Source organism: Chanos chanos, chromosome 9 (genome assembly GCF_902362185.1).
Source record: "Chanos chanos chromosome 9, fChaCha1.1, whole genome shotgun sequence".
NCBI lineage: Eukaryota > Metazoa > Chordata > Actinopteri > Gonorynchiformes > Chanidae > Chanos > Chanos chanos.
The window spans coordinates 28,857,300-28,881,570 of record NC_044503.1 but is presented as its reverse complement, the minus strand read 5'-3'; the positions used below and the strand labels follow the sequence as shown (position 1 = coordinate 28,881,570).

The 24,271-nt window shown below is 39.3% G+C and overlaps 1 protein-coding gene and 1 non-coding gene across 2 annotated transcripts; both read right to left on the bottom strand.

Annotated features, from left to right (window-relative positions):
• Positions 1–1,724: 1,724 nt before the first annotated feature.
• LOC115821583 (uncharacterized) lies at positions 1,725–23,519 on the bottom strand. Its single transcript, XM_030785395.1, has 12 exons — positions 23,118–23,519; positions 11,503–11,598; positions 11,052–11,282; positions 10,896–10,918; positions 10,696–10,814; positions 9,090–9,610; positions 5,322–5,732; positions 5,005–5,100; positions 3,428–3,658; positions 3,276–3,298; positions 3,076–3,194; positions 1,725–2,269 (listed from the first exon to the last, which is right to left on the bottom strand). The coding sequence occupies exons 1-12, from the start codon at positions 23,517–23,519 to the stop codon at positions 1,725–1,727; spliced, it is 2,817 nt and encodes a 938-aa protein (XP_030641255.1).
• On the bottom strand, positions 14,685–14,757 carry trnat-ugu (transfer RNA threonine (anticodon UGU)). Its single transcript has one exon. It is a non-coding gene; the product is annotated as a tRNA-Thr (tRNA).
• Positions 23,520–24,271: the final 752 nt, after the last annotated feature.

The window sequence follows — 24,271 nt, the reverse complement described above, 5'->3', positions numbered from 1 at the left end:
CTGACTGTATTACGCAACAATCATTTTCTCACAGAAAACACACACACACACACACACACACACACACAATAACTTCAGTCCACTGACTTTGCAAAAATGAAAGAGAGTAAAAGAATAAAGTAACAATACAATTAAGATGTCTGGTGTACACTGAAATGTTATTAGATTCAAACAAAATATCTTTCATCTCACTATATATCTGTACTATACAGTATTTTATAACAGACACTCTAGATTTATGGTATGAACACTAGGATGTGTATAATAAACTAGTGCACATGGTCCCTTCCACATGAGTCTGTCTGTCTGTCTGTCTGCCTGCCTCTGGGATGCTCTGCCTCATGTTATGTTCTGATGCCACCTGCTGTTACAGTGAAGTATCACAGTTTAACGTTTTAAAGAGACGCCTTCACATAATAGAGACATTATGTGCAAAGGGAATAATGAAAATATGAAAACCAAAAAAAGGAAAGTTGCAGTGTTTGCAACAGTAGTAGAGAACAGTACATTATGCTAGTAGAGTAGAAGTAGAGTTATTTTATATGTTTATTTTGTGATACATTATTAAAGTGTATTTTTAAAGTGTTTTTTTAGTGTAATCATTAAGTGTAACTGAAACTTTAATGTCTGACTTAAACAAAATGTTTAAACAGTAAAAATATCCACAGAATTCAGGGCTGAGTCTCTATCTGTGAGCAGTTTACACTCAGACACAGGCCTGATGATGAAAGCCGTTTCCTTTTTTTAAAAAAAAAAAACATAAATCATTAACCCTGTGTACAGAGACATGGGAGCAGACAGCAGGAACCTCACTGATCTCAGAACAGCACACACACACAGATTTCATTTATTTATTTATTCACAATTTGACTGATTTGTGTTTATTTGACAGACACATGAATCACGCTAATCAACATTTCTACAATAGGTATAAGAGAGAGAGAGAGAGAGAAATTTAACTATAATACTTAACTCATATTACACAGTTACAGTGAATTTGAATGAATGGACAGATGGATAGAAAGAAGGATAGAAACTGATTTATATGATGTGAGATAACACAACCAAGAAAAAAAAAACATTCTGTGATTTCTGTTCTTATCAAAAGCAAATGTTTGGCAGAAACAAGAAGAAAGAAAAAAAAATTGCAGTAGAAACAAGATTATAAAAATTATGATACAAAAAAGGTACATTTCCTTAAGGGGACTCAGTGTTATATGGTATGTAGTCTTATTCAGTAGGTTACATGTTACATGTTACAAAGTTTTTAACAGTTCACATAGTTAAAATAAGCATGTTCAGGCTGTTTTTAGTTTTTTTGACAGACATAAATGGGTGGTCTTATAGGCATGGATTATTAATAACTACAATCATATCTACTGATCAATAAGGAACCAGTAAGATGGTAGAGCAAGAAGATAGTTATGGTAGATGAATTGAAATAAAGTTGCAGAAAACATATGATTTCAATTTTTTATGATTTTGTTCTATATAATTTGAGAATGTCATAGTGTAGTTTTAATCTTATTTGTGTAATATAATTTAGACTTTAAAAAGACTCTTTTTCCAAAATGTGAAATTAATATTTTTAAACTACATGCACTTTTAAATCAGACGTCAAAAATTTAAATTTCACATTAATATCAGGGTTTTTTTTTTCGTCATTTACCATTCAATATTTGTTCTAACTGTGCATTTCACTTTAAACAGAGACAGCATCAGATCTAACTGAGCTGTTTCACTGTTACACAACACTTTACTGGTAAGACCCTCAGAGGAAAGAGTTTACAGTTATTATAGAAGAATGGGAACATTCTCTCAGTAAAAGTGTGTGTGTAGGTGTGTAAGCGTGTGTTATTTAGAGGATCATAGAATGAGAGTTTTCCTCTGTCACAGTCCAGTTTTACTCTGATCTTCTGCGGTTTCTTTTTAAATGTCAGTGGGGTATGTGACCCTCCTGAGGCCACTGACCAGTATTTACCATCATCTAACCGAACACGCCAGGCACCAGTGTTAAAGAATGTGTCTCCCTTCCTCTGCTTTGACCCTGTGGTCACACCTAAGGTCCAGCATGTACTGTCCCCAACATCAACATCCCAGCAGTGTGTCCCTGAGTTAAAGCCCTCAGAGCCCAGAACACATGCATATGTATCAAATCTCTCTGGATTATCAGGAATCTGCTGTTTCTCATTACTGTATCTCACATTGGTCAGATCCTCAGACAGGGTAAGCCATGGTCCTGCAGTGCTGGGGTCCAGAATCACAGGAGCTGAAGAGAAAGAACAGACACAGAGGGAGAGATTGAATATTCAGTGGGTTTACATGTTTATATTATTATGTATTCATCTTCACTGATTACTGAAACTCACAGTATTCAGATAGTGTGTTAAACATTACTACACTTAGATAAGTTGTGTGTGTGTGTGTGTGTGTGTGTGTGTGTGTGTGTGTGTGTGTGTGTGTGTGTGTGCTGTATTCGGCATGAGTGTATTGCATTAGTTGTGTGTGTTGTACTAGTTGTGTATTGAGAGTTGGTTTAACACTGGTCAAACACTGTGAGATTCTCCTCCACCTTGTTACACTCTGGGTTTTTTTGTTTGTTTGTTTGTTTGTTTGTTTGTTTGTTTGTTTGTTTGTTTGTTTAAGATGAGCTGTGTGGTTTTTGTGCTTTAAACACACGCAGTAATTTCTGCTGTCCTTACATTCATCCTGTGTGTTGATCTGTGTTTCGTGTGTTCACATAACCACTTAAATTCCTGTGTTTTACTCACTAGAATCTCAAAAGGAAACATTTTTTTTAAAAAAATTAAAAAACAGAACAAATGTGACTGGGAGAAATCACAATCGTCTTGGTCTGTCTGTCTGTCTGTCTCGCTCCCTTGTATTTAACAGTATTATCTAAGCCCCATATTAAGCCCAATCTTTCTTTGGAGTCTTTACCTTACATTCAGACCTGTGCCTGATGAAAACTAAGAAAGTGATCATAAATACATGAGCAAAACAGGCATTACTGAACGATTAACTGAATCTTTTTTTTCTTCGTTTTTTGTTGAATTATCTCTCACTTAAACTCACTGTATTGAACAATGTCCTCCATCTTCTCCCACACTCTGAAATTCAGGTTACCCAAGTGCTTTGCCACATTTATCAGTGCTCCTGAAAGCATCTCTGGATCCTGCAGTGTACACTGGGCTCTGGAATAACATTCAGGAGTCAGAGCAGCTGTGGGTTTTGTATCACAGAAAAAGAAGAGAGTTAAGAGACAGGTTACTTACCTTTTCTTTGTGTCCTTAAAGTTCTGTGGGAGGAGATAAATCAATAAATGCCTTGAACATCAGGTATTTACTGAATGTATATGATTTGTTATAAAGAGAGAGCGAGATATAAAGACAGAGAGAGAGAGAGAGAGAGAGAGAGAGATTCTTACTGTCATAAAAAGAATGTCTTTTGCACCCAAATTGTCCTCTATGAATCTGATTGTGTCTGAGAGAGTGGAAATCTCTCTGGTCACTCTCTCAATCTTCTCTATCATCATCTGACTCTTCTGCTCCACTTCCTTTCTCAGTGCAGTTATCCTGACAGTCTCTTCATCTCGTAGAAACTGGTGAAGTTTCTCAAACTCTTTCCTAATCTTTGTCTCTGTGTGTTGGGCCTGAATCTGTCAAAAATGAAGAACATTTCAAATAGACTTGGTTTTTTCACATGGATTTTAGCAGCTGGTTGTGTGAGCCATTGTCAGTGCAGTAGAAGTGGACATAATATAACATGGGTCAGTTCCAAATACAGATGTTATATGGAGTTCTGACAGGGGGTCTGTCAGGGTTGGTAATCAAACCTAGGACTCAGAATTGACAAGCTGATGTTTTTCTAATGGAGCTACCGCACGCGCGCGCACACACACACACACACACACACACACACACACACACACACACACACACACACACACACACACACACACACACACACACACACACACACACACACACACACACACACACACACACACACACACACACAGCCCTCACTGACTGACTAGTTTTTAATGGTGCTACTTTTCACTGACAGGCAAAAGTGGTGCCTGGTGCATTATTTGTGATAAGACACTTCAAGACAACAACAAAAAAGGTAACATATTCAAACATTTTAAAAGCACACAACTGTGTAACAAGGAATTAGAAAAACAACAAAAAAAGTGCCAGGTTGAGACCAGAGATTTTGAAGTAGTTTTCGGAGAGGCAGCAGGTAAGGTCACTCTACTACTTGCCCTCTTATTTAGACTAGTGTTTATTTAGACTAGTGTTTCTTAAGACTAGAGTTTCTATAGATTAGGGTTCATTTAGATTAGTGTTCATTTAAGACATTTTGGCTTTGTTGAACATTTTATAGTGTATGGTTACATTTGTATATTAAGGCATTGTATGATGTAGATTATGTTTGTACGTTATTAAATTGAAACACATATAATATTTGATCACTGTTCTAATGACTAACAGACAGTAGAGTTTATTAAAGTGATGAAGACCTTCAGTTGCTGTGAGTCAGACATAAGTCATAACTCTACAGTAGGACATTTATAACACTGTATTATAACTGACCTACACAGAACAAACAATGATAAACACCATGTGGATTCATCAGGAGATTAAACACAATCTGTCATATCTGTCATGTCTGACTATATCAGCGTGAGAGATTAATTTAAACATTTTTAATGCTGTGATGCTGTGGTCAATGTTTGATAAGTGAAAAAGATTTTATTTCCCAACAGACTGTTTACGTGTAATGGCTGATATTTATTTTAGTTGTTTAACAGGAAAAAAGATTTAGTTTAGAACGATTTTGTTGAGAAAAATACAGTTTCACAGGTCACTGAGATATACGTTTTGGGTGAACAGAAAAGTATGAACTAAGCAATCTTTTTGTATTTGTGCAAAACTGACAAAAACCAAATGTGCTGTGTCTCACTCTATCCTATCTATGAGTCATGTTTATTTTTCTCACCTGAATGTGTTCTGCTGTTTCATCACAGGTCACTTTGAATGTTTTAAAGATCTCCAGTTTCTCCTGTAAGACCTTCAGTCTAGTCTTCAGTTTATCCTGGAACAAAATTACACTTTAGTGTTTATACAGTTCATTTAGTTTCATGTTTTTATGTCAGGTATCCAGAACTCTCCTCTGTAACAAGTATAGACAGCTGCTCCACAGTACTGGTTTCATTTGTTCCATTTCAAATTAAGTTTCCACGAGAATTTATTTTCTTTGACATAAAAAATATTTAATATTTCATTTAAGAAATAAGATTTAAGACTGTTTCTTACCCTACAGCCATGAACAGCTTCATCTATTGGACGGAATCTGTGGTTTGTGTGTTTTTTTGAATCCCGACACACCACACACACAGGCTGTTCATCCTCCAGACAGAAGAGTTTGAATTTCTCACTGTGCAGACCGCAGAGCTCCTCACACCCTGATGAAGACCTCTGACATTTCTCCTGTAAGAAAGTCTCACACAGGTTCTTTAACACAAGGTTATGAGGAGGATCAGTTCTTGATGATCGCCTCCTACACAATGGACACTCCTGAGTTCCTTTACTCTCCCAAAACCTCCTCAGACAGACTTTACACACACTGTGGCTACATGACAGGACAACAGGATCACTGAAGATGTCACAGCACACAGGACAGGAGAGATCCTCTTCTCGTTTGGAAGGTCTGGAAGCCATGGTTTTCTTTTAAAAAATGTAAAAATATAATTGAGGAAAATCGGGAGAGCTCTGTCTCAGGCACCTTGAATGGTCTGGCTCTTGAAGATTCAAAGATCTAATTTCTGATCTTTTATTACTTTATCACACATTTAGTCTGAATTGGACTTTGACAGGGTGCATCCTCTTTCACTCGGCTAAACCCAGTTCACTTCAGAATTGGTGTTTCATCATTAACAGGTGTCTCAGAGATTTCTTTCTCACTCCCTCTCTGAGCCTGTGGTAATGTGAATTGAATAGCTTTGATTTTGAGAACTGTCAAAGGATCAGTCCTGATGGTTGAAACGAGCTGGAGGTAAAAGGGTATATAACTCAGGTAAAAGGCGGCATAACTCACACAAGAACATTAAACACAGAGGACTCCACCTGATTCATACACACTTAAACTAACACAACCTCTTCCCCTCAAGGAGCAGGAGACAGGAGAAAAGGATCACTGTACATTTCACAACACACAATGCATAAAAAATGCTCCTCCAGTTGTACTGTCCAGTTTGGAGGTCATGGTTATATTTTTAAAATGGGAAAGAATGAAAGAATCAAACTTTTTAAGGTAGCTTGAATGCCCCCTCTTTTGCGGAAGAGTCAACGTATAAGTAAAACACGTTTCTGTTGTTTTATTGGGTTTTTTTTCATGCATTCAATCTGAAATGGACTTTGACAGGGTGCATGAACTTTTGGTCAGTTACACCCAATTTAGTATCACTGCAGTATCAGTGTTTTATGATTTAATAAGTGTCAGAGTGTAGAGTTCTCCCTCTCTTTCACTGTCCCTCAGCTTTGCATGCGGTAATGTAAATCGAAAAGCTGTGACTTTCAGAACTGTTAAAAGAACCAGTCCTGATGGTTAAAACTAAAGCTGCTGGTAAAAACCTGAATAACTCACAAAAGACCAATGAACACATAAGACTCCATTTGATTCGTACACATTTAGACTAACACAACATCTGCCCCTCGATATAGACATTCAGGGTCCTGTGTGTACAGACACTCATGTTCTGTTTTTATGTCAACACTTAAAGAAAAAAAATCTGGAATCTTAAAAATCTCCTTAACAATCAGTGCTGTTAATTAGCGCGATGATTTGCAAACGTTTTGTTTTGATCGTGTGGCCATCAGACATATTTAAATTTGGACTTTGCTTAAAATGTCCTCTTCATTTCCATTTCCACTTATTCATTTTTGCAGACACTTTTATCCAAAGCAACCTCCCAAACAAGCAACGTACTTAAAATACAAAAGTGTGTAAAATGTGTAAAATTTCAGCCTCTTCACCATCACCCTCACCTTCTTCATCTTCACATTGCTCTCTGTCTCCATCATTTTTGTATTTTGCTTTATAGTCATTATAGTCTTTACAGTCCTCTGTAATGTCCACTGTGGCACATATATATATAAATATATATATATATCACTGTGGTATAACAATTCACCACATGAAGAGTGAAAGTCTGTGGACAACTATTTAAAATGCACCAAATGATGTATTCCATGAAATCCCTTATCTTTTTTATTAATATAAAAGAATAGGTGATGTGAGATACAATGTAACTATTAAATATCCAGGAATTCATTAAAGATAATCTAGCATTAACTCATCAGTGCTAAAACTGAGGACTTAACTGAAACCATTTACAGCCTACTTGGTCATGACAACCAGTGTTTGCAGTATTCATTCATTTTCAAATCCGCTTCTCCTAGTTAGGGTAGTGGAGTTCACCGGATATCAAACCCGGGGACAATTTTGCTGTGTGGTGGCAACACTACCCACTGCGCCACCATGCAGCCGGCAGAAAGCATGTATTTTCAAAAATCACAGAATCGGTGGACTCATGTTTGAAAACTTTCCACAAATGCAGAATGAGGTACATCGCACACATAAGTGGCACAATCAAACAGTGGCATAAGGCATAAGTGGCTCAATCAATAAACATGTAAGTATAACCCTAATGACAGATTCTTTGTCATTTAAATGGAAAACCACCTGAAAAACCGCAACAAGCCTGGCGTTATTGGATATGCACTAACAATGGAAAATCAAGACCCGTGAGACTTGGATGAAGGTAATTCATTCTAGTGCATTTTACATGACTGGTTTTAGTTGGTTGACCTATTGGCTTATTTACCCCGGCCTGTATTTGGAACCAGCTTTACTTGCACCAACCGGGCGGCACCCCATCTATAATTTGACTATTATTTTTTCGGCTATTATTTGAGACCCGGTGTTTATTTTAGAATTTAAGGTACAACCCCTGCTCGTCCTCACTGATTCCTCACTAGGATGTTCTGCCCCCTGCTGTCATAATGAGGTATGACAATCATATTTCACATCAGTGTTTCTCTCACTTCACCTGTAAACAGAAATACAATCAAATGAATTTATATAATGACATAATGTGGACAGAACAGCTATCTCAAAACAGACGCAAGACACCAAAATGCCGTCAGATAGATCCACAGAGACTTGTGCACAGTAAACCTGAAAACTCAAGGTACAGTGTCCAATATGTCCAATCAGAGAGCACCCTGGATCCACCATCAGTGTTCAGATAATGTGATTAAGTTTTCTGTAAAGGACACAAACAGATGGATGAGACAGAGCTGTTGACTTTGACCTTCACTGATTCATCTTACTCTTGGATCTCAGTGTGATTGAAACAGGAACAGGAACCTGTGAACTCTGATCATTCTGATGTTCTTGGACCTGCAGCAAACCACTCAATAAAAAGAACTGATCCAATGACAACATAATGAAGGATTAATAATGGCTTTATTCAGACTCATCACACACTATAACATATACAGCGTGTTTACAGTACAATCAGTGAGACACACAGCACAATTACTTTCCAAATCAAACACATACATTATACACTGATCCAGTTAAAGCGGGTACCATTATCAATGTGTCAGATGAGGGTTTTTCTTTTTAAATATGTTTACTGGAACACAGCTTAAATTTAAGAAAAATCTTTGATATTTCCAGACATTTAGCCTGGTAAAGGAAAAAGTTCCTCATTTCAGTTCAGATATGTACAGTCAACTTAAACATAAAGAGAGAATAAGGAAACTCCTACATTATCAAGGTGTAGAACTGTGTCCTGGTATGATGTGAATGAAAATCAAAGACACTGTTGCTATGATACTGTAGTTTAAAACACTCATTGTGTGATCTTAGAAATATGAAACTGATTGTCTTGACCTTCATACACTTTTAGAATTAGACATCATAAACCGATGATGATGATGATAAAAGTCTACTTTTTGAATTTTTTGCTCAATAATTACTGTACATTTGAACTAATGGTGCTGTTACACTCTTACACGACTCTTTACTGGTAAGATCCTCAGAGGAGAGAGTTTACAGTGATTTTGGATGAATGGAAACATTCTCTCGTTAAAAGTATGTGTGAAGGTGTGTATGTGTGTGTTATTTAGAGGATCAGAGAATGAGAGTTTTCCTCTGTCCCAGTCCAGTTCCACTCTGATCCTCTGGGGTTTCTTACTCACTGTCAGTGGAGTTAACGACTCACCCGAGGCCTGTGACGCATACTGGCCATCCATATACCGAACACGGCAGACACCAGTGTCAAAGAATGTCTTTTCCTTCCTCTGATTTGACTCTGTGGTCACACCCAAGGACCAGAGTGTATTGTCCCCAACATCAACATCCCAGCAGTGTGTTCCTGAGTTAAAGCCCTCAGAGCCCAGAACACTTGGATATCCATGAAATCTCTCTGGATTATCAGGAATCTTCTGTTTCTCACCACTGTATGCCACACTGGTCAGATCCTCAGACAGGATGAGTCGTGGTGCTGCAGTGTTGGGGTCCAGAATCACAGGAGCTGAAAAGAGAGAACAGAGACAGAGAGAGAGATTGAATATACAGTATGTTTACATGTTTATTTTGTTATTTATTTATCTTCACTCATTAATGAGACTCACAGCAGTGAAGCGAACAGAAAAGAGAGAGAATGAATTCAATCACAAAAACAAAACATCACTCATAGAGATAGTGGTTTGTGTAAGTCAGTTGTGTACATGCATATGAACTACAGCGATATCATTACTGAGATTATTCTGCTAAATGTGTTAAAGACTATTGCACTTAGATAAGTGCTGTGTGTAGTATTCTAGTCGCGTGTATTGTACTAATTGTATATGTGTGTTGTGTTAGCTGTCTGTGTGTCGTATTACCTCTGTGTGTTATATTAGTTTTTTGATGGCTTTTTCAATTGTGTGTTGTATTAGTTGTGGGTCTGTTGTATTAGCTGTGTATAAATTGTATTACTGGTGTATATCTGTTGGATTAGGTGTGTGTGTTGCATTAGTTGTGTGTTGAGAGTTGGTTTAAGCTGGTCTTACACTCTGAGATTCTCCTCTTTTTCAGCCCTGTTACATTCTGGGATTAAGTCCACTCTGTTCAGTCACATGTGAGATTTGTGTCTATAATGATAAGTATTTCATTTACTTTGTATGATTTTATGTGGTGTGTGGTGTTTGTGTTTTTGTAGAAATTTAAGGTGTCTTGACATTTGTCCTGTGTTTTTATCTCAGTCTGTTGTGTTTCACACTGCCACATCAATTCCTGTCTTTTATTCACGAGAATCTCAAAAGGAGACATTTAAAAAGAGAAACAGAACAAATGTGACTGGGTGAAATCACTGTCACATCACAGTCTCCTCTCTCTCTCTCTCTCTCTCTCTCTCTCTCTCTCTCTCTTTTTCTGTTGTTTCAAAATTTGTCTGCCTGATGGCAGGATAGGATCGGCAATCTGTTTTATGGGTCTTTTATCTTACATCTACGCCAGCATCTGATGAAAACTGTGAGAAAGTGATCATAAATACATGAACAAAATGCATTACCGAATGATTAACTGAATCGTTTTTGTTTTGTTTTTTTGGCCTAATTATCTTCTATGTAAACTCACTGTATTGAACAATGTCCTGCATCTTCTCCCAAACTCTGAACTTCAGGTTACCCAGGTGCTTTGCCACATTGATCAGTGCTCCTGAAACCATCTCTGGATCCTGTGGTATGCACTGGGCTCTGGAACAACATTCAGGAGTCAGTGCTGCTGTAGGTTTTGTATCACAGAAAAAGAAGAGAGTTAAGAAACAGGTTACTTACCTTTTCATTGTGTCCCCAAAGTTCTGTGAAAGAAGATCAAACATGTTAATCATCAATTATGCACTTGTTGTGTGTGTGTGCACGTGTGTGTGTGTGTGTGTGTGTGGGGGGGGGGGGGGTGGGGGGGTGGGGGGGGGGGGGCATATGTATTCTTACTTTCAGAAATGTAATGGCTTTAGTTTTGATCCTCTCTTCTATGGCTCTGATTGTGTCTGAAAGAGATGATATCTCTCTACTCATCTCCTCAATCTTCTCTTTCATCATCTGACTCTTCTGCTCCTCCTCCTCTCTCAGTGCAGTTATCCTGACTGTCTCTTCATCTCGTAGATACTGATGAAGTTTCTCAAACTCCTCCTTGATCTGCCTCTCAGTGCTTTTGGTCTGAGTCTGAAATGAGAAACATAGAAATATATAATGATCACTGTGCACTATACTAATGATACTGAAAATATCTCAAAATCGTTGTTTTATTTTCAGCTTCAGGGTTTTTGGAATTGATCAATATTGTTCCTATGATGTTCTCGGTTGTTTTATTTCAGGTTAGCTTGCTTTCATAAAAGGTTCATAATTATTCTGTGTCAGTACAATTTATACTAATTACTCTCACTTTTATGTGTTCTGCTGTTTTATCACAGCTCAGTTTGACTTTTTTAAAGATCTCCAGTTTCTCCTGTAAGGGCTTCAGTGTAGTCCTCAGTTCCTCCTGAAATAAATAAGTAGATTTTTAGAGAAAGTCTCTGGTTTCCAGTTGGATTCTGTAGAATGTATGTGTATGTGTGATGAATCAGCACTTTATTGGAACTAACCTGATCTACACAGCTCAGAGATCCTGACCCACACACACACACACACACAAAATACATCCCAAGCCCAACCCAAATAAAAAGTTTTAAACACAGACACAACATAGCAACCTGACTGTGTTCATTTCATTTTCACTTCATTTCATTTCATTCATCCCAAAGCTACACAGCATGAGGTCAAGTCACTACATGTGGAGATGTTGTTTTCCCACTTTTAAGAATAACTGAAATTAAATATCTCAGAAAACACTTCTCTGTGCTTTTTAAGCTAAAATATTATTGCGGTGTTTAATGATCACAATATTTATCTTACCCTGCTATCACGAGCAGCTTCATCTATTGGACAGCATTTGTGTTTTGTGTGTTTTTTTGAATCCCGACACACTACACACACTGGCTGTTTATCGTTCAGGCAGAAGAGTTTGAGTTTCTCATTGTGCAGACTGCAGAACTCCTCAGACCCTGCCGAAGTTTGAATTTTCCCCTGTAAAAAAGCCTCACACAGGTTCTTTAACACAAGGTTAATGGGAGGATCTGCTTTTGAAGATCTTCTTCGACAAAATGGACACTCCTGAGCTCCCTTCTTTTCCCAAAACTTCTGCAGACAGACTTTACACACACTGTGACTACATGACAGGAGAACAGGATCCTTAAAGACGTCATAACACACAGGACAGGAGAAATCCTCTTCTGATGATTGAGAAGCCATATTGTAACGGGTCCACTTCTGCTGTGACTCCTTGTATTTCAGCTCTTCTTTCAATTTCTGATTTTTGGTCATAAAACAGACTATACATTCACAGGAAGCTCTGTCTTCTGTTTGTTGTCCACTCCAATTTCCTTTAATCTGTGTTTTCTTCACAATAATTAAAATAGGTGTGCTGTAATTTGTCAGGTAAAATTCTCTGTACTATTCCAAACGAACTGACACTCCCTGACTTTCCTCTTCGTCACAAAGTGTGTCAGAGGGCAGGGTTTCAAATAAAGGTTTCTGATTGGTTTACAATTTCTTGTTCAGATTCTCCCCCTAGATAACCAACAGTTAAAGGTTTTTCCACAACTGGCTCCTGAGTCCTTTTATCAAAGACTTTAGGAAAATTTAAAAAATTTAATATGCCGTTCAGACAGATAGTGTATTGACTGTCTATTTACTGTTGAGATGGTGTAACAGTAAATCAGAAAATATTATATGTATTATAGATATATAATAAATTATATTCGCCATATCAGACGTTCCATATACAAACCATGTTTGAAGTAGGCTGATTTTATTTTGTTTTATATACAATATACTGTCTGAAATTCCAAAAGAAAAAAACATGCTTTTCTGGTATGTGTTACTTATGGTTTTATATCATTTGAGACTGGACATTTTTTTATTAGAAAGATATTTTTAATGTATTTTACATCATAAAAGGCATAACACTTGCCAATGATAATTACCATAGCATATCAGTTAGCGTAGGTTTTCAAGGAGATAATGTATTCTGATCCAGACAATGTCCAATTGTCTGTCTCAGTCTCAAATTACATTACACAAGTATCCAAATGTCTATTAAAAATAAGTGATGTTAATTAGCACAGTAATAAGCATATGTTTTGTTTTGGTTGTGTGACCAACTGACATATTTCAACCGGACTTTGCTTAAAATGCCCAGTTCATTTCCATTTCTATTTATTCATTTTTGCAGACACTTTCATCCAAAGCAACTTCTCAGACAGGCAAAGTAAATAAAATACAAACGTGTATAAACTACTGTCACAGCCCGCACCTCCTTTGGACTTTTGTTTTGAAATGTCTTGTGCCACTGTTCCGTGTGTCTCCGCCCCTCACCTGATTCTGTTTATTCTATTTATTCACCTCGTTTTACCCTTGTTAATTTGTACCAATCACGTTTCCCCAGTTTAGTTCTCCTTTTGTATTTAAGCCCTTGTGTTTGTCCTTTGTCTGTCGTTGTTTGTGTTCGTTTGAAGACACGGTTTGTATCTGGTTTTTGTCCCTGTTCCCACCTGTTTATTTGTCTACTTTTGTAAGTAAAAAGTCCTCCTTTTTTGTTGTCACACCCACTGTGTCTTGCGTTTGGGTCCAGCTCCACTGCACGCTTGACAACTAGATGTGGTGTTGGTAAACAGTAAATATATGAACATCGTAACAATGAAAAGATGGAATAACTTCAGTTGTGCAACATACAACTGTTGGGATTTTTACAGTATAGTACATGTGGGTTTAGGTCATCTTTCAGACATTTAACTGACATTTCTGTTTCTGAATCCTGACACACCACACACACAGGCTCTTTATCCTCCAGACAGAAGAGTTTGAGTTTCTCACTGTGCAGACTGCAGAACTCCTCAGACCCTGTTGAAGATCTTTGACTTCTCTCCTGTAAGAAAGTCTCACACAGGTTCTTTAGAGCCAGGTTATAAAGAGGCTCATCTTTTGATGATCTTGTCCTACAGACAGGACAATCCTGTGATCCTTTTTTACTCCAGAACTGCTGCAGACAGACTTTACACACACTGTGACTACATGACAGGACAACAGGATCCCTGAAGATGTCACAGCACAGCACACAGGACAGGAGAGATCCTCTTCACAGTCAAGATTTTGAGGCCATTTCCCACAAAGTCCTCCATTGTAGTTACTTACACTTAAAATGCACAGTTAAGATTTTTAATACTATCTGTAGACCTTGTAAAACATTGAGGTAACTGCTTCATACTTTCCTCCATGTAACTGCACATCACCTATTGCTTACTTGTGCAGAAACAATAGGTTGCAGTAAAATGAAGAACTTGACGCAGACTTTCCCTGCATCTTTATTTCTTCTATGTGAGGATGGAGTGCAGGTAGAGACTAGCTTGGTTGTTCAATCTTTAAGTTGTGACACAGCTGTATATTTGAATGATCTCGGGACAACATTAATGCAACATGATCCAGACCAACCAGGTTCCCCCCCCCTAAAATGAGAGCATCACTTGAACCAGGCCCCAGTGAGGATTGAACTCACGACCCCTGGTTTACAAGACCAGTGCTCTAACCACTGAGCTACGGAGCCACCCCTTTATCATATCTGGATTACACTAATGACAGATTCACTGTGTATGGATCATTAAAACAAACAGGCAGGATAGAAGAGACAAACACCTTACAAGAATGTTTTAACTGAATCTTCCTATAAAGCCCCTAAGTGGATTTCACACACTAAAACTCTCCCTGTCTCAACAGAGTGTGTGTTTAGACTGGAGAATCACCTTCTCTCTCACCATCAGTAGCTCCAGGCGTGTTTATAAAAGGCAAATGAATAAAAACTTTAATTTTCATTAGGAAATATTTTCAAATTTGAATACTCTCTGAAAACTAAACACTGATGCTGTGTCTTGGTTAATTATTCCACATGTGTAATTAAAACTCTGCTAGTCAGTGAGTTTTAGTTCCCTCTAAAAGCTGTAATGTTGAGAAAATAATCAATAAAATTTAATTTATTCAGCTTTCATGCATCACCCAAAGTTATTGTCATATACTTGAATGTGAGCAGATCTGTAAAATGTTGACATCAGTTTGTTAAAGAAAATAATTTGACATTTGATGTGAGTTAAAGTAGAGACAGTGTCAGTTCTTACTTTGCTTTTCTACACTGACACAACATTTCAGTGGTAAGATCCTAAGAGGAGACAGTTTACAGTAATTGTAGAAGAATGGAAACATTCTCTCAGTAAAGGTGTGTGTGAAAGTGTGAATGTGTGTGTTGGTAAGAGGGTCGCACAATGACAGTTTTCCTCTGTCCCAGTCCAGCTCCACTCTGATCCTCTGGAGTTTATTATTCATATTTAAACGAGTCCATGACTGTCCTGGGCATCGAGTCTCATATTCACCGTTTGTATACCACAAACACCAAATTCCACCGTAAACCTCCTCCCCCTTCCTCTGGTTTGACTCTGTGACCACGCCCACATCCCAGTTTGTACAATTGTCCACGTCAACATCCCAGCAGTGAGTTCCTGAGTTGAAGCCCTCAGAGCCCAGAACATACGCATACCTGTTGAATCTCTCTGCATTATCAGGAAGCTGCATTTCATGCTCACTGTATGTCACACTGGTCAGATCCTCAGACAGGATGAGTCGTGGTGCTGCAGTGTTGGGGTCCAGAATCACAGGAGCTGAAGAGAGAGAACAGAGACACAGACAGAGAGAGAGATTAAATATACAGTATGTTTACCTGTTTATATGGTTATTAATCTAACTATACGGACTACATAGATTAACTACATTGTTGTGACCAAGATCATTGAAGAAAACATAAAGGAGAGAGAATGAAACAAATCATAAAAACAAAACATCACTTATAGAGACAGTGGTTTGTATAATGATAAAATCACTTGTGTAAATATGCATGAACTACAGTGAGGTTCACATGACGAAAAGATCCAACCCATGACACGTGTAGCCAGACATACAAACAGTCCTGTGCTATAAAAACCAAATCAGCTGTGTAACCACCAGTGATGTCTGTCTGCTAAACCAGCTCAATACATTCTATTCACTTTCTAAGCCAACAATACAGGGCCACCCTGCAGAGATGCCATCAGCCCCGACAACCAGTTATTTCAGCTGTTAGCCAATGACGTAAAGAGATGTCTGAGGAGGCACTTACAAAGCTGCTGGACCTGATGGAAATCCTGGCTGTACCCTCAGAATGTTCACTCAACAACTTGCTGAGGTCTGTGCTGATATCTTCATGGAGTCCCTGGCTCAGGCTACTGTTCACACCCTATTCAAGACTGTGACAATCATTCCTCAATCATAGACGTCTGACATCACGCGCCTGAATGACTACCACCCAGTATCATTTACCCCCATTATAATAAAGTGTTTTAAACAGCTGGTTATGGCACACATCAAAGCCAGCATCTCGGACACTACAGACCTGCGCCAGGTGGCCTATCTGTCCACGATCTCCACAGCCACCCACCTTGCACTAACTCACCTTGATATCAGGAACATATGTAAGGATGCTGCACATCGATTTCAGCTCATCCTCCAGCTCTATCATCCCAATGAAGCTGCTCAAAAACCTCAGAGCACACAGTCTCCTTAACTCTATATTCAACTCAGTGTTGGACTTCCCTACCAGCAGGCCCAAGTCTGTCAGGATGGGGGAACCACACCTCCACCACACTCATCCTGAACACTGGTGCACCACAGGCTGTGTGCTAAGCCCAATGCCTGCACTCACTGTTTACCCATGACTGTGTCACCAGGAATGAAACGAATGCCATTATAAAATTTTCAGATCATACTACAGTGGTGGGCCTGATCCAATACAGCAACAAACCACCTACAGCAAGGAGGTGGATCTCTGTCAATGGTGTACCGAGAACAACCTGTACCAGTAAAACAGTACCAGTACCAGAAAAAAAAAGGAGCTAATCATCGTCTTGAGGAAACAGAGTGTGGATCGGAGACCCATCTTCATCAGAGGAACTTCTGTAGAGAGGGTCAAAGGAATCAAGCTCCTGGGGGTCCATGTAATTCAAGACTTTTTAATTCAAGACCTACATGTCTCCGCTCTCATCAAGCAGCCCCTATCAACGCTCGTACTTCCTCAGGAGGCTGAGGAAAATCAACCTGGAGCCACAGATTCCCACAAACTTCTACAGGTGCACAGTAGAGACCATTTTGACCAGATATATCACAGTCTGGTACGACAACTCCATAGTGACTGACCGTAAGTCTCTGCAACAGCTGGTGAAAACAGTACAGTGATTCACTGGGACCTTCCTGTCACCCATAAAAGACATATACGACAAGGACATAGACGATATATAAAGGACGTACAGTATATTATATATAAGAGATGTCTGAGGAGAACTCTCTGCATCATGAGGGGGACCCCACACACTCAAGCCACACTCTGTTTGTTCACCTGCCATGTGGTAGGAGATACTGGACCGTCCAATCACGCGCCACCAGACTGAGGAACAGCTTCTACCCCAGACCTGCCAGATTACTACCCTCTTCACACTCACACTCAAACTACTACCCTCTTCACACTCACACTCAAATTACTACCCTCCTCACACTCACACTCACACTACTACCCTCCTCACACTCACACTCAAATTACTACCCTCCTCACACTCACACTCAAACTACTACCCTCCTCACACTCACACTCAAATTACTGCCCTCCTCACACTCACACTCAAACTACTACCCTCCTCACACTCACACTCAAATTACTGCCCTCTTCACACTCACACTCAAACTACTACCCTCTTCACACTCACACTCAAATTACTACCCTCCTCACACTCACACTCAAACTACTACCCTCCTCACACTCACACTCAAACTACTACCCTCCTCACACTCACACTCAAACTACTACCCTCCTCACACTCACACTCAAATTACTGCCCTCCTCACACTCACACTCAAACTACTACCCTCCTCACACTCACACTCAAATTACTGCCCTCCTCACACTCACACTCAAACTACTACCCTCTTCACACTCACACTCAAATTACTACCCTCCTCACACTCACACTCAAACTACTACCCTCCTCACACTCACACTCAAACTACTACCCTCTCCACACTCACACTGAAATTACTGCCCTCCTCACACTCATACTCAAACTACTGCCCTCTTCACACTCATACTCAAACTACCGCCCTCTTCACACTCACACTCAAATTACTACCCTCTTCACACTCACACTCAAAGTACTGCCCTCCTCACACTCACACTCAAATTACTACCCTCCTCACACTCACACTCACACTACTGCCCTCCTCACACTCACACTCAAATTACTACCCTCTTCACACTCACACTCAAACTACTACCCTCCTCACACTCACACTCAAACTACTGCCCTCCTCACACTCACACTCAAATTACTACCCTCTTCACACTCACACTCAAACTACTGCCCTCTTCACACTCACACTCAAACTACTACCCTCCTCACACTCACACTCAAATTACTACTCTCCTCTTCACACTCACACTCAAATTACTACCCTCTTCACACTCACACTCACACTACTGCCCTCTTCACACTCACACTCAAATTACTACCCTCTTCACACTCACACTCACACTACTACCCTCCTCACACTCAAATGACTAACCTCTTCACACTCACACTCAAACTACTGCCCTCCTCACACTCACACTCAAATTACTACCCTCCTCACACTCACACTCACACTCAAACTACTACCCTCCTCACACTCACACTCACACTACTGCCCTCCTCACACTCACACTCAAATTACTACCCTCTTCACACTCACACTCAAACTACTGCCCTCCTCACACTCATACTCAAACTACTGCTCTCCTCACACTCATACTCAAACTACTGCCCTCTTCACACTCACACTCAAATTACTACCCTCTTCACACTCACACTCAAACTACTGTCCTCTTCACACTCACACTCAAACTACTACCCTCCTCACACTCACACTCAAATTACTACCCTCCTCACACTCATACTCAAACTACTGCCCTCTTCACACTCACACTCAAACTACTGCCCTCTTCACACTCACACTCAAACTACTACCCTCCTCACACTCACACTCAAACTACTACCCTCCTCACACTCACACTCAAATTACTACTCTCCTCTTCACACTCAAATTACTACTCTCCTCTTCACACTCACACTCAAACTACTACCCTCTTCACACTCACACTAAGAACTACTACCCTCTTCACACTCACACTCAAATTACTGCCCTCTTCACACTCACACTCAAACTACTACCCTCTTCACACTCACACTCAAACTACTACCCTCTTCACACTCACACTCAAACTACTACCCTCTTCACACTCACACTCAAATTACTGCCCTCCTCACACTCACACTCAAACTACTGCCCTCCTCACACTCATACTCAAACTACTACCCTCCTCACACTCACACTCAAACTACTACCCTCCTCACACTCACACTCAAACTACTGCCCTCCTCACACTCATACTCAAACTACTACCCTCCTCACACTCACACTCAAACTACTGCCCTCTTCACACTCACACTCAAACTACTGCCCTCCTCACACTCACACTCAAACTACCACCCTCCTCACACTCAAACTCAAACTACTACCCTCCTCACACTCACACTCAAATTACTACCCTCCTCACACTCACACTCTGGTCACTAATCATCAGTTTCAATACCTGCAAGCGGAACTGCAACCACTGCACAACACCAGTGGGTGTGACTCTCTACCTCTGCCCATTCTTTTGTCTGTACATTTAATATATTTATGGTAAATGCTACTGTATAGAAATGTATATATACACTTCAAATAGACACTCCTCGTGTATTGCATGTTGTTTTTAGACCCTTATTTTTGTATACGTTGTTCTACTGCACTACTGCTACAGGGTACATTATTCTGCTATACTTAGACTGTATTTCCTGCTCTATCCTCTGTATTAGTATTTTGCAATAGGAGTAGTAGTAGTTTTGTGTTTGCACGGTTTGTTGTGTGCATGTTGCAGTGGCAGAACTAGCGAATCCGCATTTTGTCATGCTGCAAGGTATAATGACAATAAAGTTGAAACTTGATACTCTCTATTTTATCCATTTTATTTTTTATAATTATCACTATCTTAATCTGAGCATTCACCACCAGAGAATGATCATGAGCGCATGAGTAAAATACGTAACTAGTTCAATTTCTTTTAATTTTCCTTATTTTCATCCCATGATCGAGAGATAAAACTCACTGTACTGAATAATCTTCTGCATCTTCTCCCACACTCTGAACTTCAGGTTGCCCAGGTGCTTTGCCACATTGATCAGTGCTCCTGAAACCATCTCTGGATCCTGCAGTGTGGACTGGGCTCTGGAATAACATTCAGGAGTCAGTGCTGCTGTGGGTTTTGGGTTCAGAACTACTGACAAGAAGAAGACAGCAGACAGCTCTCTTACCTTTTCATTGTGGTTTTGAAGTTCTGTAGAAGGAGAGCATAGGTTTAGTTTATATTTGTTTTTCAGATACATAGCATACCCTTTGCAAATAACAACGTAGGTAGAAAGAGACCACAAGAGTGAGAGTGAGACAGAGATTGAGAGAGAGAGAGAGATAAAGAAGTAGAGAGAGAGAAAGAGCAGGGAGGGAGAAGAGTCTTACCTTCAAAAAATGAATATCTTTAGCATTTAGCTTGTGTTCTATGTCTTTGACTGTGTCTGAGAGAGAGGAAATCTCTCCGGTCAGTTTCTCGATTTTTCCTTTCATCATCTCAGTCTTCTGCTTCTCCTCCTCCCTCAATGCACCTATCCTGGCTGTCTCCTCCACTTGCAAAAACTGATGTAGCTTCTCAAACTCTTTCTTGATCTGCCTCTCTGCATGCAAGGTCTGGATCTGTAAAAAAAAAAAAAGAAAAAGACAAAAAAAAAATCATTTAGAGTAGACCTGGTAGTAAACTTGGTTTTAGCCGCCGGGGTTTTGACGTGAAGCCATGAAACATCGTAGAGGAGGAGAACAGGACAAAAACCAAAGTATGTGACTTACAACAGAGACACTTTCTCAAACACAGCGGAAGCTGTAGCGATGTATTTACCTATACTTAAGCACTTTCACAACTTCATGTAAACAGTTCGCCAGTTTGAAAATCATTTCATGGCTTTTGAACAAAACTATGTTTTGTCAACCATTTTTGGTGTCTCACTCTTTGAATGATACAGTTTATAGTGGAGTCCAAACACATGCATCAGTTTCCTCGCCTTTCTAATGACTAACAGACAGTAGAGTTTATTAATATGTTTAAATGTATAGTATATTAAAACGATGAAGATCTGCAGTTACTGTGAGTCAGACATAAGTCATAACTCTACAGTAGGACATTTATAACACTGTATTGTAACTGATCTGTACAGAACAATGATAAACACCATGTAGATTCATCAGGAGTCTGTCATCTCTGTCATGTCGGACTATATCAGTATGAGAAATTCATTTATACACATTCATTATTCATTTGCACACATTTAATTCACATCTGCACGTTTAATGTACGCTTATTCACATTAATAGATGTTTAATAAGTGACATGATTTTATTCAGCAGCTGTGTGCAAAAAATGTTTCGTGCACCTGTATGCCCTTCCTGTGACACATGTGTGTTATTCTCACCTTAATGTATTCAGTCGTTTTATCATAGCTTAGCCTTTCTTTTATAAAGACCTCTAGTTTCTCCTGTAAAGCCTGGAGCGCAGTTTTCAGTTTCCCCTGAAATGAAACTATATTTCATTATCAAGTGTGTCAGATAGATATATACACACACACACACACACACACACACACACACACACACATATATATATATATGTGTGTGTGTGTGTGTGTGTGTGTATATATATATACACACACACACACACACATATATATATGTATATATATATATATATATATATACACAGAGACACACACACATATATATACACACATATACACATTTATATTATTCAGTGGTGAACCGTCAGGGTGTATTTGATTGATTCTATGAATAAAATGAATAACTAAAATGAATAAAATTGCCTCTGTGTTGCCTATCTGTAATGTTAGTGTTACACCAACTTGTTTCTGTTGTCTACTGTCGGCATTGGAGTGGTTTTGCATTCCAGAGGACCCCCCGCTCAGTCGCCCAGACACCAGACCTAGCTTAGTGCTAACTAGCAATTGATAGCCGACGTCGAAAATGGCAACATGTGGAGCTGACATCGTCGGAGGTGGACGTGATGTTGTCGCGGATTTATTTGATTTACTATTTATTACTTTACTACATGGACAGTGCACTTTAAATATGACAGTCTTGGACATTGTAAAACGCTTAATGTGAAAAGGAGTAACGCGGCTTGTGTTCCAAAACTGCGATCGGCGATTACCAATTGTCGGATGAATTTCAAACATTGATCGCTGTTTTGGGACATTAAGTCCCGTGAAGCTTTTTCCTTATAATGGGCGTCAATGGAGAGGAAAACGCTTAACGTGAGATAACGACCATACCCCCAGGATCTCGGTTTTGATTTTTTGACGGGGGAAGTGTTTCTGACAAGAGATGTCCAGGACAAATTTGGTGATCGTTGAGCGCTGCTTTTGAACATTAAGTTAAAGTTAAGCTTTTTCACAGTAAGCATTTTAGACTGTCCCATTTTAAAAGATGGCACAGTAAAATGATGTATAATATAACATTCTATTGTAAACACACCTCTCTTTGATAAATTCATAAATCTCAAAGCATTCCTTGAGCATTCTTTTTAACTATTTAAATGTACTCTATTTCAAATGACATCATAGTAAGACATACATTATGACATGTAACATACACATGAAATATAAAATTTTGCAAGAAACCATGATAACACTGGATATACTTTACCCTAAGACCATGAGCAGCTTCATCTATTGGACGAAATTTGTGGTTTGTGTGTTTTTCTGAAGTCTGACACACCACACACGCTGGCTGTTTATCCTTCAGACAGAAGAGTTTGAGTTTCTCACTGTGCAGACTGCAGAACTCCTCAGAGACCACTGAAGATCTCTGACTCTCCTGTAAGAAAGTCTCACACAGGTTCTTCAACACGAGGTTGGATGGTGGGGAGGTTTTTGAAGATCTTCTCCTGCAGACCGGACACTCCTTCGACGTCTTTTCTTTCCAGAACCGCTGCAGACAGGCTTTACACACACTGTGACTACAGGAGAGGAGAACAGGATCCCTGAAGAGGTCATAGCACACGGGACAGGAGAGATCCTCTTCTGATAATGATAACTTGGAGGTCATGTTTCAGCAGTGGATATCAGAGAGCTCCGTGTGTTTTCTGTCAAGCAGTTAGTGATAAACAAACAGGTTCTAAACAAGCCAGAGGGGTCAAAGTCCTTTTATCTTATGTTCCTTTTATCATGACAGTATAAAACAGGAGACCAGTTTGTACACACTGAACTGTGCAGATTAGGGCAGGGATTAGACTGAGTTTAACTTTCATCAACAAATCGCTTCATCATATAAAACATAACGCCTTAAGAAACATCTATGAAATATAATTCACACAGAGGGTGTGAGTAAATAAGGTTTGGTGAAATGGAGATTCAGGCTACTGTCTGAAAAATATAGAGTCATTTTGTTCTTCTTGCCAATTTCTATGATACCTCATTGACATCACTTGACCTATGACTTCTTATCACGCACATCACTGAATATTAACCACTGTTTACGGTTGACATTACATTTACACAGGATTTCAGTAACTCTTCTGTTATACGAGAGATGTCAAACATTTTTTGACATGTATTACCTGAGCACCCTGCCTCCTGCCCCCCCCCCCCCCACACACACACAAAAAGCTTAGTTGTCACACACACACACACATACACACACACTCACACATTAAGAAAAAAAGCAAAGCTTACTTTGATTGTTCAAGTTCAAGGTGCACTGTATAAACCCCACAGACTACAGTATAAAAATCTTTAAAAAAAAAAAAAATCCTCGCCCTTGTTCCCCCCCTTTTTACCCCACAGCGACTATGGCCAGTT

Excerpts from the sequence above, each read along its gene's own strand:
- LOC115821583 (XM_030785395.1), bottom strand. The coding sequence starts at position 23,519 with ATGACCTCCAAGTTATCATTATCAGAAGAGGATCTCTCCTGTCCCGTG. Across the intron at positions 10,919-11,051 it reads AAGCCATTACATTTCTGAAA|AACTTTGGGGACACAATGAA; the intron begins GTAAGAATACAT and ends CTTCTTTCACAG. Across the intron at positions 5,733-9,089 it reads TCTTACCAGTAAAGAGTCGT|AAAACCATGGCTTCCAGACC; the intron begins GTAAGAGTGTAA and ends ATTTTTTAAAAG.